This window comes from Numida meleagris, chromosome 16 (assembly GCF_002078875.1).
Source record: "Numida meleagris isolate 19003 breed g44 Domestic line chromosome 16, NumMel1.0, whole genome shotgun sequence".
In the NCBI taxonomy this organism is placed as follows: Eukaryota; Metazoa; Chordata; class Aves; order Galliformes; family Numididae; genus Numida; species Numida meleagris.
Genome location: NC_034424.1, coordinates 6,594,605 through 6,610,783, shown reverse-complemented (window position 1 = coordinate 6,610,783; position 16,179 = coordinate 6,594,605). Strand labels below are relative to the sequence as shown.

General features: G+C 56.5%; 1 protein-coding gene across 1 annotated transcript in view; it reads left to right on the top strand.

The window, feature by feature from the left end:
* Positions 172-16,179, top strand: part of RALGDS (ral guanine nucleotide dissociation stimulator) — a gene marked incomplete in the record, with an annotated part of 19,919 nt that continues 3,911 nt past the window's right edge. The window contains 11 exon segments of the mRNA XM_021413584.1: positions 172-523; positions 12,531-12,641; positions 13,032-13,225; positions 13,350-13,424; positions 13,564-13,757; positions 14,082-14,203; positions 14,322-14,537; positions 14,658-14,761; positions 15,074-15,158; positions 15,727-15,804; positions 15,891-15,977. Of these exon segments, the coding sequence (XP_021269259.1) occupies positions 356-523; positions 12,531-12,641; positions 13,032-13,225; positions 13,350-13,424; positions 13,564-13,757; positions 14,082-14,203; positions 14,322-14,537; positions 14,658-14,761; positions 15,074-15,158; positions 15,727-15,804; positions 15,891-15,977 (1,434 nt within the window).

Here is a 16,179-nt window from a genome sequence, read left to right as displayed (position 1 = left end):
CCTACACGGCTTCTCCCATTGCCTCCCACCTCAGCCCCCTTTCGCTCGGCTCCGCGCTGCCCCGTCCCGCACTCCCCCGCGGCTCCCGGCTGAAGCTCTGCCCCCTCCGCCCGCGCCTTCCCCCCGGGGGCCGAGCCGAGCCGGGCCGGGCCAACCCCCAGGGCGGGCGGAGGCTGCGGGGGAGGAAATCCAAGCGCCGCTTTCTCAGCCCGGCCCCTCCGTGCCATCGGGCTGCTCCGCCGTTGCTCCCTCCGGCAGCCGCTCTCTCATCCCGGGGGCGGTGGCGGTGCGGGTCCCCGGTTATCCCGGGATCCCGGTCCCTCCGGGCCGGCCCGGGGATGCGGTGGCGGTGCCCATGGTGAGCCGCCGGCACCATGCCGCCCCGCCCGCCCCCGACATGTTCGAGGGCTGCCGGCGGGCGCGGAGCCTGTGGGGCGGTGTGAGGCTGGAGGTGGCCGGGGAGAGCAGCCCCGTGGTGCTGCACAGCTTCACCCAGCTCGACCCCGACTTGCCGCCGCTGGAGGTGAGGATGGGGGATGGGGGGTGGGGAGGATGGGGGTTGTGCTGTGTTGAGTTGGTTGAGGCTCAGTTCGGTGGACGAGGATCCCGGTGCTCGCCCTCTGGCAGCTCCCGGAGTTAAGTATGGGGACAGCTGTGGGACAACGCGGCGTTGTTTCCTTTCATTTATTAAATAAGCGAGTGGCCCTGCTTGGTTGTTTTGCTGTGAGCGGCAGGCGGGCTGCCAGACAGGGCTCTGCAAAGGGCTGCCCCTCCACTAAACAGCAGGGGAAGGGGACAAACTTCCCCAAAACAAGGTTTTTTTAGTGTCTGATTAAAAATCTTGTTAATATCTCAGCTGCTGCAGGCAGGGAACTGCTCAGATCTGATCTGCTCATAAGGGCTTTGGGCTTGTGCAAAGCACAGAAGTGTCCTCTGGGAAGGTTACGGGCATCGGGAGGGCTTTGCTGGAGGATGCAAAACGTTGGTGTTGCTTTGGGTTCGACCCTGGGCAGCTCAGTGCTGGGGGCCTGGGGCTCAGCCCGAGTGGTTTGTTGCGTGGAGGTGGAGGCTGAGGCACCCAAAATAACGTGAGTCAGAGCTCTGCCTTTTTTCTTCAGAATGGGTGATCGTCTTCTGCGTGCCAGGAATGTCATTGATTCTGAGCAAGCAGCACTGGGAGGGAGGTTTGGGCATTCCCAGCAGCACGGAGCCCTGCGGGCTGGCGGCACAGGGGTTAACATCGGCGAGGTCAGGGGCTGGGCTGGGTGCAGAGCCAGCTGCAGATGTGCTTCGTGGCTCTGGATGCTGGGGGGAAGGTGGGGGGTGCCCTGCGGAACCGCTGAGTTCCGTGCAGATATCCGGCAGCGCTTCAGCACGGCGATTCCATCACCCACGGTGGAAATTCCTGGTCAGGCTGTACGGGAAGGGATCACTGCAGGCTCCGGCCCTATCGCTTCACCTCTGGCCTGGCAGCAGAGATTTGTCTGCTCGTGAAAACCCCATCCAGTTTGCTTGCCCCCCTCCTCTCCCCCTGCTTCTCTCTCCTGAGGGTGGGCGTGCTGACATTGTTCGCAGCACATCATCTGGTTCATGTTATGTCTGGCAGGAAGTCCAGCCCCTGCGGCCCGCCGCGCTCCGGGAGGCTGCACGGGGCCATGCTGTTGGCAAGGATGCAGAGGAGGAGCGGGAGGGGGCAGAGCGGGGGCTCCTGTGCTTCTCCCCCTGAGGACAGCCACCCCACGCACCCCACAGAAGGCAGCCCTGGGGCTGCAAAACAAAGTTACGGGGCTGAGAGCGGCGTTGCGTGGCCCAAATGGTGCTGGGTTGGCCTCTGGGTCTGTGCCCAGATCGTAGAATCATTAAGGTTGGAAAAGATCCCTAAGATCATCAAGTCCAACCATCAAGCCATCCCCACCATGCCCACTGGCCGTGTCCTGGAGATGTCTGCTCTGGGCTGTAATGTGGCTGCATGAGGGCAGAGCAGCCCCAGCATCCCATCCCTGTGCTGTCCTTCTGGCCCTACACCTTGCAAATTCCTGCTATTTCCATGCCATCCTTTTGCAAGAAAAAGCCCATCCTAGAGTGGGGTGCAGCGCTCACTGAGCCATGTGCAGTGGGATTTGCTCGCTGTCATTGCAGCGCACAGTTGGAGAAAGGCACGCTGAAAAGGGGAAAAAAAAATAAATAGAGTTGTTGTGACAACTGCATTGGCAGCAGCCTGGTGTGAGGTTACTCTGCAAGATGGACCCGGGGAGGAGAAGGTGGATTATTCAAATCCTCCCCCTCTTGCAGAGCTGGGCATTGCTCGGAGGTCCGAGGGCTCTTGAACTGGTTTTAACCATGGGGAATGGCAGGTTGAAACCAATGATCTCCAGTGCCTCTTTGCACGCCCTTTGCTTGGACCTTCCTGCTTCCAGTCCAGCCCAAACCAGCGCTGTGAGTTTGGGGGTCCTCCTGCTCCGTGCTTCAAACACAGCTGTGGATGGCCTAGACTGGGGCTGGCACTGCCCAACCTCCCTGCGATCTGACGCCTATTGAATACCCTTGGATTGTTGCTATTTTGGCTCTGTTTGTTTTCTGAACAATTAGGAGATTTTTCAGTTGCTAAACACATCCTCGAAAACTTGAATTGCTCAGCCCAGATGCCTCAGAGTTCAGTGCTGGTGCTTTACAGCTGGGAAGGAGAGGCAAAGATCTCCCTTCAAAGCCATTTTCTTTCTGCTTCCAATGGAAGAGGATCCTTTTCTCGCAGCCCGTTCCCCTCCCCGAGGCACCACCCGATATGCCCTGTGCAATCTGCGGGATGGACATCATCTGTCGGTGCTTCTGGAGAGGGACCTGCTTGTGGCTCCCAGCCAGAAGGATTGGGTGAGCCGGGAGCAGGCTGAGATGTGAGTGCAGGAAGGGAGCGAGGAGGTGGGAGGGGTTTCTGATGATTGTTTGATATCGTTAAGAGAAGCTGGAGAGAATTTCACAGCGTGTTTGGATAAGGGTTGCTTTGCGTGCCCTGTTTCCATAGGGCAGGAAACCCTCCGGTACTGGGATCTCACCAAGGTTTTAGTGGGTTTGTAATCCCTGATTAGCAGCCCTGGAAACTGAAATCTTGTTCAGCCCTCCCTGGCCCCACGGGCTCCACTTGTGCTGCTCCAGGGCCCCACGATCCCACTAGCAGAGATGCTATGGCCGTTTATTTTCTGACTATGGGCATGGGGTTCCCCGGCAGGACAACTAAATGTGAGCTTGGAGGATTCCTAGGCTTCCCTGTGCTCAGATTTGGGTGTGGAATGAGCTCAGATTCTGTAGGAAAAGAGGAAAATGACTGCAGAGCTGTGGGGATGTACCGCTTGTCCGGCCCCTCTGCTTCAGTGCTGGGGGGCTGGCTGCAACCACCCCACAGTTTGGGCTGGAGTGGGATGGTCTGGCTGTAGGATGGGCTCCATCACCCTTCTGCCTTTAATTGCCAGCCGTCGCATCCCCCAGGGATATGTAATTGAAGGAGCACAGAGCTTATGTAGGTCACTGCAGACCACATGTAAGGGCTGGACATCCCCTGCTTGCGCTTTTCTCCAGTGCTGTTATCTCCAGAGCTGCCTGAGTGGCAATTTTTCAAGTCGTGTTCCTTTTATTTGAATGCATGCTTGCAGCCAGGCTGTTTCAGTTCTCAAATATTTCTCTATCTCCCACGGACCCAGCAAAAAAGGGGAGGGAATGCTGTTTCCAAGGAGCAGGATTTGGACTCTGAGCTGGCTGCAGCGGGGTCCGTACACCAATTCGTTTATCCTGTGCTGTTCCTTGCAGTGCTGAGTTAGACCCAGTGGCAGCATCCTTGTCCGATCCCAAATAGGGCTCCTGGAATTGTTGGAGTTTGTCTTGCTCCTGTCCCAGCACAGGGACCGGGCCACTCATCACAGCAGTCCCAGTGCTCTGTGCTACCAATGTGTTTGGACTTTGCTCATGAGCCGTTGGGAGAGGGAAGCCTGGGGCCCTGGGAGCAAATGTGGCCACTCCCTGGGGATCGGCTCCGGGGATGGAGGAGGGAGGGATAGGAGCGGGGATGGGGCAGGGTAGGGTTGGGGTTGAGGTCAGTGCTGCTCTCCTAGTGAGCATGTTGGTGATGGGTTGATGGCTGGACTAGATGATCTTAGTGGTCCTTTCCAACCTTAATGATTCTGTGGTGAAGCAGTGACTGCAGCACCCAAAATCACTGCACCTCCTAATGGGATTGGGTTTGTTTTGTGCTTATGGCCTTATGCAAACCATCCCAACAGCTGATAGCTGCGTTCGTTGGTACAGATTGATACAGCACAGCACTTCTTTTATCAGATAACCACAGAGTGCTTGGTGCACCTTGTGGTCAGCAGCAAGTTTGCTCTTGTTATGCCATTGGGATGCGGATGGGCCCTGCCCTGGGATGGCAGAGGTGGGACAGAGGTGGCCGGGGTGTTCCCAGGGCTGGTGGTGAAGGAGAGGAGTTGTTTTGGCTCACACACGGCGCAGACCGGGGAGGAAAGCCGTCGGAATCTGGAATGCTGAGGCATTATTTTTAGCGTGGCTTTTCTTTCTGCTAACCGCACTTTAACAACGAGCAGCTGAGCTGAGTGCCTGTGTGCAGACCCGGCTTTAAAGGGCTTGCTACCCGTCTTACCAGAGCTGCTTTTCATGTAGGGAGCAAAACCACGCGGCATTTCCCTGCTCTTTGCAGCGGTCGTGTCTCCATGGTGACCCGAAAGCTGAGAGCCCGTGCCCGCCTCGCCTCTGAAGTCGGTGTTTTGGTTTGTGAAGCGATGTGGGCTTGGTTGGGGCTGTTTTGGAGTCAGAGCTCAGCTCAGGAAGCCACGCTGGGCAAAGCATGGCATGAGGCTGCCAGGGGCAGCACGACTTGTCTGCGGGGAGCGCTGGGGATGCTGCAGTGGAGCTGCACACGGTCAGTTGGGATCCCAAACCTCACCTTCCAGCTTGGGCCAAAAAGAATGGGGTTTGGGTGAAAGATGTTGCATAAAAAGCTCAGCGGGTGGCTGTGTGCCTCGGGGCTGCTGTGGGGCTCTGTTATGGGGCAATGTTCTGACATTCTGGATGACACAGGTTACTGCATCCCATCCTGGTTGCAGCAGTGGGAGCTGGCACCAGGGCAGCCTGGGCTCCTGCAGCTCTGCCATGACTCAGAGCACCTCCATGTCATGGCTGCGGTGTTGCAACAAGTGCTCACTGCCTGGGGTGCTCCTTGGGGGGGGGGGGGGGGTCCCACTACCCCCCTCTCTCCCCATCCTGTACATCCTCTTAGCCCAGGCCATGGAAGGAGCTTCGTATGGAAGGAGCTGGTGCACTCCCACTGTCCCGTGTCAGATTTTCAGTTGGGTTTGTCTGCAAAACCCCGCTTAGAAGGGGAGGGCTGCGTGATGCTGCCTGCTCTCTACCCCCAGATTTTGGGAAGCTCTGACGGCAGGGTTCTGCTGGGAACTGGGGGGGGAAGGGAGAATCGGGGCTGGGGGGAGTTCACCCACCCTGACCACCCCCCTCCTCCCCTGGGATGCACACACCCAGCTCTCAGGGCAGGGCTACAAAGTGCATGTTCAGGCATTTGACAACAGCTCGATTTTTATTTTTTTTTTCCCAGTTGTTTTCTCTCCAAAGGTGCCAATTAAAATTAAACCCTCACTGGCTTCAGCTGTGGAAATCAAACCATGTAGTTGGCTTCTCATCCTGACTGCGGGCCCCCCAGCTGCTGGCGTGTTGACTCCTGCCTCTGTACCTGCTTATGTAGCACCTCCTGCTCATTGACACTTTGTTAAGTAATGCTCTGGTGCGGAGAGTTCCTTGATTACAAGGCAAAAGCGTCGCTCTTCCCTCTTCCATCTTCCCACAAAGCAGCAAAGCTGCCGCGGGGAGCCGTGCAGAGGGAAAACGTGCAAAGGGAAAAGAAGCAGAGGGGAAAATGTCCCCTGCTCAGCTCTCCCTGGGCTGCCGTGGGGGCTGTGGGTCGGGGGGAGGCTGGGAGCAGCCGGGGTCAGCCCGCGGCTGCGCAGCAAATGGAGGCTCCGACGTCACGCTGCCGGGTGGGAGCGAGGGGCACGGCCGGCGAACAAAGCGCTGCATTTATGCCTTTCTCCGGCAGCCCCTCGCCGCTGCCTCCCTGCCCTGGATTGTTCGTGCATTTTCTCTGCTTCAGCTGTTTACTGGGTCAGCCCGCCGCGGACACGCACGCACAGTGGTGGCATTGAGTTGGGTTGGGAGAGCGCCCAGCGTTGCCCTTTGCAGGGTGGGGGGCATTGGGAGCCCCGTGGCATCCTCCTCCTTGTCCTCTTCTTCCTCCTCGTCCTCCTCCTCCTCCTCCTCCTCCTCTGGGATTTTGGGCATGGGGTGATCTGGGCTTATTGGCTGTGCCCATGTTTCAGTCTCTAGACAGGGCTGTGGTTCTTGGACAGCCTCCAGATTGTCCATCCCAATCTGCGTGCCTTAGAAATGATGGAAAGGCAGCGCTCTGTTTTTCTTTTCGCAAGCCGCAGCCAATGAGTCGGTGCACAGCAACGTAGGGGTTATCCAGCCTGCTCGGGAATGGCAAACCCCAATCGTTCCCCCTCCGGGTGTGCACTGCCTCCACGCGGGTCACCCATGTGGTGGGGACGAGGGGAGATTTGGCAAAGGAATGTGGTTTTGGAGAAGCTGATGCTTCTTAAAATTAAATTTTTGGCTGTCTAGATGGTCACAGGGGCTGCAGACCGAGAGTGGGAGGATGTGTATTTGTGGCTTTGTGACTCTGGGAATTCAAAGACTTTGGGGTAGGTGAACTCTCTGGCTTGAAGGTGTTGATATATGCCAGAGACAAACGTCCTGGAATTGAGACCACAAAGAGATCTGTGCCCTGTGCGGGTCCTGAAGTCAGAAACACACGGGATAACATAACTCCGAATCCAGTGGGGCACATCCCAAGTGAGGTCGGTGGGCTCTGCGTGCTGACCATTCGCTAATAACACCTTTGGGGTGCACATGGTGCAAAAAGGGCCATGTTTCAGCATCAGGATCAGCAGAGCGGTATGAAATCATGTAGGCTTGGGCCTACCTGGGGCGCACCCCTGTTTCTCTTTGCATTCGAACAAGGCATTGCAGGGCTCTCACGTTGCATGGGACTTGCACAAAAAATGCACTTCACTTTTTGACCTTGTTTCTGTGAGTTCCTTCCAGATTTCTCTGTTCACTCTTAGTGAAACGCAGACCTTTGTTCTCTGCTTGCTGCTAGCCATTCGAGCTGTGCTTACTCTTACAGAGCACTACGCATTAATTTTTTATCCACCGGTCGCGCGGTGCTGGTTTCGCTTCCAGCAATTACCCCGCGGGCTCTGGGTACGTTTGCAGCTCTCCCAGCACAGCCCCAGCTGCGTCCCTCGGAAGCAGCCCCGACCGCGTGGGTGTTGGTGCTGAGCTGGGATGCTGCGGGAGCACGCGCCGGAACGCTCACAAACGCACAGCAAAGCAAAGTGGAGCAAGAGCTGGAAGTGCTGCGTCGGCTGGATGCTTTTTCCGTGGATGTAGAGAGGAAGCAAAACCTGCTGCAGTCAGTTTGCTGCTGCGCTTCGGCACGTCCCTGTGTGGGAAGCACGGGGTTACGCAGTCACCGCGGGTGGCAGATGGAGCTGTTGTCCCCATGGCCGATCCCCTTGAAGTTGCTGGGGATGGAGCGGGCACGCAGCACTTTTACCCAACTCTTGATTTCCAGACCATAAAAAGAGCAAAGTTCTGACATGTGGGAAGGCTCTCCGTTTTCTTTGAAAGCAAAACAAACGTGAACCGGGGAGGAATCCTGCATATCTACTCTGTCTCGTTTCTGGACCCGAGCACCGAGCTCCTAATCCTCACTTCAGCCACTGACTCACTGCATGCGAGTCACAAGACGCCTTTGTACCAGATCCTCCTTTCTCTTCCTAAACCACGCGGGCGGAGGCAGCTGCCTTTGAGTATCCTCTGCAGCCACGCTGCGTTATGGGCACCAGCATGGCGAGCAGCATTAGATGTGGCACTTGGGGACACTGTTCGTGGGCATGGTGGGGATGGGTGGGGGTTGGACTTGGTGATCTTAGTGGTCTTTTCCAACCTTAGTGATTCTGTGATTCTGTTCTGTCCAACCTGCTGCCTGCCTCGGGCAGATCCCAATGGGAGAGGGGTCAAACCCTCCTGATGGGTGAATAGGGGTGGCTGGGGATGGCCTCCCTCTGCCCACCCGGCTACATTGGGATGCACAGCCCCAGCTGGTCCCCATTGCAGCTCCTGGAGCTGAGCGTGTCAGGGAGCCCGGGCTGCAGAGCCAAGCAGCTGATGGGTAAGAACAGGCCCCCAGCTGTCGCCGCTGTCCGGGTGTCCTGGCAAAAACAGTCCCTTTTCACAGCGGGTTGAAGCTTTGCTTCTGGCCCTTTTTCTGTTCTTTTCCTGTTTCCCCCTTTGCTGTTATTTTATGTTGGAACCGTTCCTGGTCTGAAGTGGCTCGGAGCAGGCAGGAAGGAAGGCGGAGAACGTCAAAAAGCCAAAGAAGAAAACACGTCCGTCTGTCTGCTGATCACCCCGGTGCTGCAGCGCTGTGCGGGGCCGGGATTCGAGCTCCATTGGAACAATGCAACACAGCACAAGGGGAAAGGACACGGCCTGAGACCAACCTGCCAAGGTCTGCTGGGTAGAGCCTTGGTACCCAGCACTGCCCAGTTGTGGTGTTGGGATGGTGCTGGGAGCACGTGCTGTGGGTACTGCAGCACTGGGCAGCTTTCCCCAAATCACAGCATCACCCGCAGCTCTGCGGGCTTCCTGAGCGTGGCCAGGGAAAGGAAACGGCTGAGGAGCACGGAGCAGATGGGATGATCCCAACCCGCCGTGGTGGGGACAACAGCTGCCCAGGTTTTGGCCTGGAAGTCCCCGTGGGGAAGGGTGTTGTGCTGCATGCGCTCATTTTGTGTGGGCAGGATAGGGGGACTTCTGCTTTTGCGGTCTTTCTCTGTGGTTCACGGAACTGCAGTTGTTTTCCTTTCACTAGATGGGGGTGGCTTTTTGTTTCCAGTTTCCTTTACATAACGCTGTCCGTTTTGGTTTACATAAGAGGCCCCAAAGTTACTGCTGCGCGTTGCGTGGGGTCAGGATCTGCTCCTGGGGGTGAAATGAAAGTTAACTCAAGGCTATTGTAAACCATGAGGACATGTCCTTCGTTTCTTTTCTGTCTGAAAGAGCCAATTTCCTATTGCTGGTGGAAGGCGTTATTACGAGAAAGGACTGGAGACTGCAAAGCCCAAACCCCCACTATCTTTTTGGCTTTCATCTGGCTTTTGAACCTGTGCAAACACAGAGCTTCAATGGGAAACTCCAGCTCAAGCAATTCCCTGCTGGGTCGGGGATGTTCCATGGGCAGGGTCTGTGCCGCACTGTGCTCACCTATAGAACTCATGTTCTGTGTTGCACAGCTGAAAGGGAGCGGAGCGAGGCGGCCGTCCTGAGCTTTCAACCAGCTCCCGCTCAGGGAGCATCAGTTAAAGCACTTTAAGCAGTTTTGTCTCTTCCACGTGTGCTGAAATTAATACCTTTTTCCACTAACAGTTCATTATTTTGTGTCCTTGGAAGCCAACGCGCTAACCCGGGGACGCATGGGAGCGGAGCTCTTAAGACCTGGTAATTGTGGGATAATGGTGTGCGTCGTGCAGGAACGTTGTCGTGCTCACACTCAATCCTGTGCTGCGCTCCTGTCTTACCAAAACCACCTCCGTGACTCATCAGGGCTTTCCAAAACATGGTTTCCTCGCCAGTATTTTCTTTGCTGCTGGGGTTCGGCGTTTCCCCCATTGGGCCGATGCGGGCAGGCTCCTGCTCGCACCGCAGCCCTTCCTCCAGGCTCGCCTGAATCCTTCTTCTCATTATTAAACCCCCCGTGTGCAGACGTGGGCTCAGCGCCGCGCTGTGTACCAGAACACGCGCCCTTAGAGCGGAAGAGTTTATTGCACGGAGCAGGAATTCCTCCCCGCTGTAGTCAGCGCGGCTTTGAACCGAGGGCCAGAGCTCGGCGTTGTTCACACAGCCCAAGGCGAAACGCGGCTCCGGGAAGCTGGAAAAGCAGGCGGGCCATCTGGCGTGGCCGCCAGGTCGTATTTCAGGGGGTGAACTCCCACAGAGTTCACTTACGGCTTTTGCAAAAGTCTCTGGTTCCGTGCAGAATTGCGTGCCTGATTCCCCCCCCCTCAAATTAAACAAGAGTGGGGGTTTCTTGCGCTGCCTCCGTTGGAATGCCTGGAGGTTCAAGGCCGCGTGCTGGGCTGCAGACGTGGTGGCCAAGCGATCGTTTTTGCTGCGATTTTTCCCTTTTCTTGTGCTTTGGATCTCATTTTACGGTGTGCCGAGCCCTTCCTACACGAGCGTGGCGGAAGGCACAAATGCCATAACCATCAGTGGAAGTGGAAAGGGCTGCTCACCCGAATCTCTGCTCTGTTATTCAGGTGGAGCTGCTGATGAGGGAGGCTTTGCTTTGGTGCCCAGCACTGGGCCGTGCCCAGAGGCCCCGTCCCACAAAGCAGAGGTGCACACTTGGAGCGGGTGCCGAGGTGCGCTGCGCAGCCTGGGCCCCGCTGCTGCTTTTTGCTTCGCTGGTTTTTAACAAACACGTGCAGAATGCACAATCAGCATCTTGGAGAAAGAGCGGTAGGAAAGAGGAAGCTCACGCGGAATATAAATAACCAAATTTTAGAATGTAGCAGTGTAGCAGCTCGCCCGGCTCTTGGCGCGAGCCAAACTGGAGGCCGCTGGGAGCTGCGCGCTGTGCGTGTGGTTTGCAAAGGGGGAACTTTGGGGGGTATCGCACGAGTCAGCAAACAAAAAATGAATGAATCTGGCAGTCTTGAATATAGGAAGGAAATGAAATTTGCCTCTACGCGCATCAAAATTGGGTGCGCTTTCGGCACGTGACGTGAAATACAAGAGTGGAAGCCCTCGCAGTTGTGGCAATAGTTTCCACTGTAGTTGCACAGCAGCTGCCAATGATTCATGCATTGATCTCGGGACATTTCGTCCTCTCACATGATTTGATTTCTTAACTAATTGAACTGCACCTCAACGAGCATCTGTTTTTTCTTGATTCTTTGTGTCTGGGCTTTCCAATGGCCTGGCCAAACCTCCGCTCAGGTTTTGTTTGGAGCTTTCTGCTCAGCATCCCCTGACATGTGCAGCATCAGCTGGAACCATGGTTCCTCACATCCATGGGGAGAGGACTGGGAGGAGGGTGTTTTGCAGGGAGCTGGGGTGCCCCTGGCGCATGCTGAATCGCGCTGCTCAGCTTCAGCCATGGGCTGGCTTCATGGGAAGGACATGGGAGGGACGTGGCTTAGTGGGCGTGGTGGTGATGGCTGGACTAGATGATCTTCACGGTCTTTTCCAAGCGCTGGGATTCTGTGAAGCGCTGGGGCCACCACTGGGAGCAGCGTGGGATGGGGCACCCGGTGGCAGCCTTAATCCTCGGCAGGCTCTGAGCAGTTGCCATTCCTCAGGGGGTTTTCACGCTCTGCAGGCTGCAGGGAAAGCCGCGGGCTGGCATCGGCCTTGGGCTGGCAGCGTGCTGCACCCACGTGCGTGGTCGCCTCCCCCTGCTATCCCCCTTACTGCTTCCAGGAGTTCTCCCCATCTGTCGAGCAGCGAGCTTTGCTGTGTGTGATGCCCCAAATGGTGCGGGGGCTGGGGGGAGGGGGAGATCCCCACGGCGTGCAGAGGGATCTGCAGAAATCCTCTTAGGAGAGGTGCTGACTCAGGAGAGCGTGGCGGGAGGGGGCCAGACTGAATCTGAGGTGGCTTCCACATCCCCAGAACGGAAACGTGAGCCTCGTGGCTGGGTCTGGCAGTGGCCCTGGGTACAGCCATCTGTCCATTTGTCCCCTAGGGCACCCCACTGCTGCTCCCTGAGTTTTTTTTCCCCAAATTCAGGCTGCCCAGGGAAGCTGTGGATGCCCCATCCCTGGAGGTGCTCAAGGCCCGGATGGATGGGTGCCTGGGCAGCCTGATCTGATGCCTGATTTAGTGGTTGGCAACCCTGCCTGAGGCATAGGGGTTGGAACTAGATGATCTTCTAGGTCCCTTCCAACCCAACCCATTCCACTCTACTCTACTCTAGGATTCTAGCATCCCCCTTGACTTTCTGCCCATCATGCTTGGCCAACACTGCCCAAAGCTCACGGGCAGCTTCATTCCCCAGTCATTATTTGTTATGATGAGGCTTTGAGTGCTTGAGGTGCTCAGCTGAAGCTGGGGCAGATTACTGAGATTACAGTCAGAGCCAGCAGCAATGTCACCTTATGTCCCATAAAGGCATAGGGAGGGGGACAGCTGGGGTGTGGGGATGCAGAGTCTTGGCTCTGCTTGGGTGTAAGTGGGTGCTGGGTTCAGCTGCCCCAAAGGGCTGGTTCTGCCTGCTCTGTGCTTGTGAATGGATGAACAAATTGCCTTTGGGATAGCCCATCCAGGCATGGGAGAGCATCTATGCATTATCCTCCTTATCTCATGATGTACCTTGTTGTCCCATGCAGAGCTCCACACAGGAGATTGGAGAAGAGCTGGAGGATGGTGTGATCTACAGCATATCGCTGCGCAAAGTGCAGCTCCATCACACGGCCAACAAGGGGCAGCGGTGGCTGGGGGTAAGTGGGGTTTTTCTGCCAGACAGGGTGACCTGATGACAGGGCTCAGCAGGGTCAATACCAGGCTACATCCTGCCCTCTTCTTGTGTCCCCATGTGCTCATGTTCTGGGAGCTCCTTCCAAGCATTATCTGAAAATCGTGTCTTTATTTGGGCAACCCTGAGGCCTTCGCTGGGGCTTGCCAGATGCTCAAGTCTTCTCAGTTGGGTTGCTGGCCACTTGGGTGCCCAAGAAGACCTTTCCTCTCCCCAGCCCCATCACACAGGGTCCCATCACTGCAGGGAGTCCCATCTGAGATCCATAAGATGCTTGCAGAGGTGGTGGGACCACTGTGAACTTGTATATATCCATCTTCATCCAGCCTGCTGACTTCTGCTCCTGTCCCAGCAGTTTGAGAATGAGTCAGCCTTAAACCTCTATGAGACGTGTAAGGTGCGGACGATAAAAGCTGGGACCTTGGAGAAGCTGGTGGAGTACCTGGTTTCGGCCTTCAAGGGCAATGATTCCACCTATGTCACCATCTTCCTGTGCACTTACCGGGCCTTCGCCACCACCAAGCAAGTGCTGGACCTGCTGCTCAACAGGTGAGGCGGCCGTGCCCCAAATTGCAGATAGAAGTGGCTGATGTCTGAGCATCCTTAGCTAGGAGAGCTCCAGCATCTTCTGCCTTCACTTGGAGGTCTGATGGGCTTCTCCCAATCCCCTCAGGTATGGCAAACTGCACGTGCAGACGAACGGAGACCACGCCAGGCACATTGTGGACGAGAGGATGGAGCTGAAGAAGTAAGTCTGACCACGCTGGGGGTGAACTAGAGACGGGGTCTCCCATGATTGCTCTTTGGTTCTCACATGAAGGCATGTGCCTGTCCCATGGGTTTCTCATGACACCACCCAGTTCTCCTCTCTGTTCCTTTCCCCACAGCACCATCTCCTCCATCCTGGGCGCCTGGCTGGACCAGTACTCAGAGGACTTCCGCAAGCCCCCGGACTTCGCCTGCCTCAAGCAGCTCATCTCCTACGTGCGCCACAACATCCCTGGTTCAGACCTGGAGCGCCGAGCCCGCATCCTGCTGGCCCAGTTCCAGCAGCAGGAGCAGAGTGAGACTGAAGCAGAAGGTGAGGGACGGTTCCCTGCTCGTGGGGGTGTCAGGGGCTGTAGGGAGTACTGCAGAGCTTCAGGTCTCACCACGTGGCTGGACATGGAGGTACACTGGGAAGCTAATCCAGCTGAACTAGAAGTGGGATTTCTAAGTGGATTAGTTAATCTGCCTTTAATTCTTTGCAGACCCTTGCTTCCTGGTTAAATATGCTTATTCATTTATCTGAGCCTTATCTTGAGGTGCGAAAGCAGAGCACTGGGGGTGGGATGTGGTGTGGGATGCAGCGGGGACCTGTGCTTGTGGCTGCACCGCAGTGCTCAGCTTTGTGCCATCTTCACAGCTGTGGACCACGGTGGCTGCACGTTCCAGCTGGTGGAGGAGAACGGGGTTGGGGATGGGAAGTCAGATTTCCTCTCCTTCTCCCCAGAGATGGTGGCAGAACAGTTCACGCTGATGGATGCTGTGAGTACTCATTCAGCAGCTGGGTCAGTGCTGCTGCTCTGGGCACAAACCAGTCTGTTCCCTCACACCCTACTCCATCTTTTCCCAAAGAGACCCATCCCATCCCTTTATCTTCCAGGAGCTGTTTAAGAAAGTGGTGCCTTACCACTGCCTGGGCTGCATCTGGTCCCAGCGAGACAAGAAAGGCAAAGAGCACCTGGCGCCCACCATCCGCGCCACAGTCTCGCAGTTCAATAGCGTGGCCAACTGTGTCATCGCCACGTGTCTCGGGGACCGGACCCTGAAGCCGCAGCAGAGAGCTAAAGTGGTGGAGCGGTGGATCGAAGTGGCTCGGGTAGGACAGTGCAGTCCCTCTCTCCTTGCCCAGCGCTGGGGTTTTTGCGGTGCACGAATCTCAGCAGATCTCTCGGCTTTCTTTAACATCGAGCCGTGCCGTCCCCTTATCTGCCCCCAGGAGTGCCGCATCCTGAAGAACTTCTCCTCACTCCGAGCCATCCTCTCGGCTCTGCAGTGCAACGCTGTGCACCGGCTGAAGAAGACTTGGGACGAGGTCTTGCGGTGAGGAGCACCTGGGGGCCCCGGGGCTGCTGGGAGGTCTCAGGGGGCGGCTGTGCTGGAGCCATGGCCCTTCAGTGTAAGATGTGTAAATGGGATCATTGCAGCACTGGCATTGCCCAAAGCCAAGGGATCTGAGGAGAGTGGGGAAACAAAAGCAGCACTGTCTGCTTCTCCTTTCCATCTGAACACCCTGGAATAACCCCAGTCAGCAAGGCCTGCTGCAGCTGGGAGCTTCGCTGGGGTCATTTGGGTGCGCAAGGAAGAGACCCAGTGTGGCACCATTGCTGACTTCCCTGTGTTTCCCCCGAGCAGGGAGAGCTTCCGCACTTTCCATGAGCTCTCAGAGATCTTCTCCGATGAGAACAACCACTCCTTGAGCCGGGAGCTGCTCATTAAGGTATGGGGCACCTGTGGTCCTGATAAGGAGCTTGGGCTGGTGCTGGAAGAAAGGTCCCTGTTGTTCCAGCTGCCAGGCAGATAGGGCATTCTGCATCTCCACCCCAAAATTGTCATTGCATGAAAGTCTCAGAGCAGTTGAACAGGTAGAGATAAGCAATGGGATATGTTCTGGTGCACCAGATGAAGGCCTTTCCCCAGATGCAGCCTGGTGCAAAGGGCAGCCCTCCAGAGGCCTCCTGGGTCGAGGTGGGGCTGTGGGGTTTGGGAAAGGCTGAAGCCAAGTGTCCTTCCCACAGCTTTCCAGCTCCAGACTGGGGGCTGAGATCACATAAAATACAAAGGGGAACAAAACAGCCCATTGAAGAGCTATTTATACAGAGAGCTGGAAATGGGAGCAGCATTTCCTATTCACTGAACCTCTCCTCATTTAGCCCTGAAAAAGCTCAGCTTAGATTTCCTTCTCTTCCCCTCATTCCCTCTATGAGGAAATTGCAGCAGTAAAAGTGGCTGTGAATTTTAGCTCATGTTTCCCCCTCGTGCTGATGCCGCCTCTCCCCACCATCCAGGAGGGCACGTCCAAATTTGCCACCTTGGAGATCAACCCAAAGAGGGCCCAGAAGCGGCAGCAGCAGCAGCGAGAGATGGTGAGTGGCTGTTCCCATGTCCCCACATCCCTTCTGGTTGGCTGCCAGCTCTCTGCTGACCCCAGCCATCCCTCACTGCTCCCCAGGGTGTGATGCAGGGCACCATTCCCTATCTTGGCACCTTCCTCACGGACCTGGTGATGCTTGACACCGCCATGAAGGATTTCCTGGACGTATGTACCTCCGTCTCCGTCCTCCTCCTCTCCTTTATGCCCAGCCATCCCCAGAGCCTGGCGGTTCAAAGTGGAGGGTTGATTCCCTGAGCACTGATCCTCTCCCTTTGGGCATCCCATGGCCAACGTCGTCCCTTGCGCATCCCATACTCAGCTCCGGCAGGCGCTGGCAATGGGCCGCTCTCGCAGCGCCCCCTGGCGG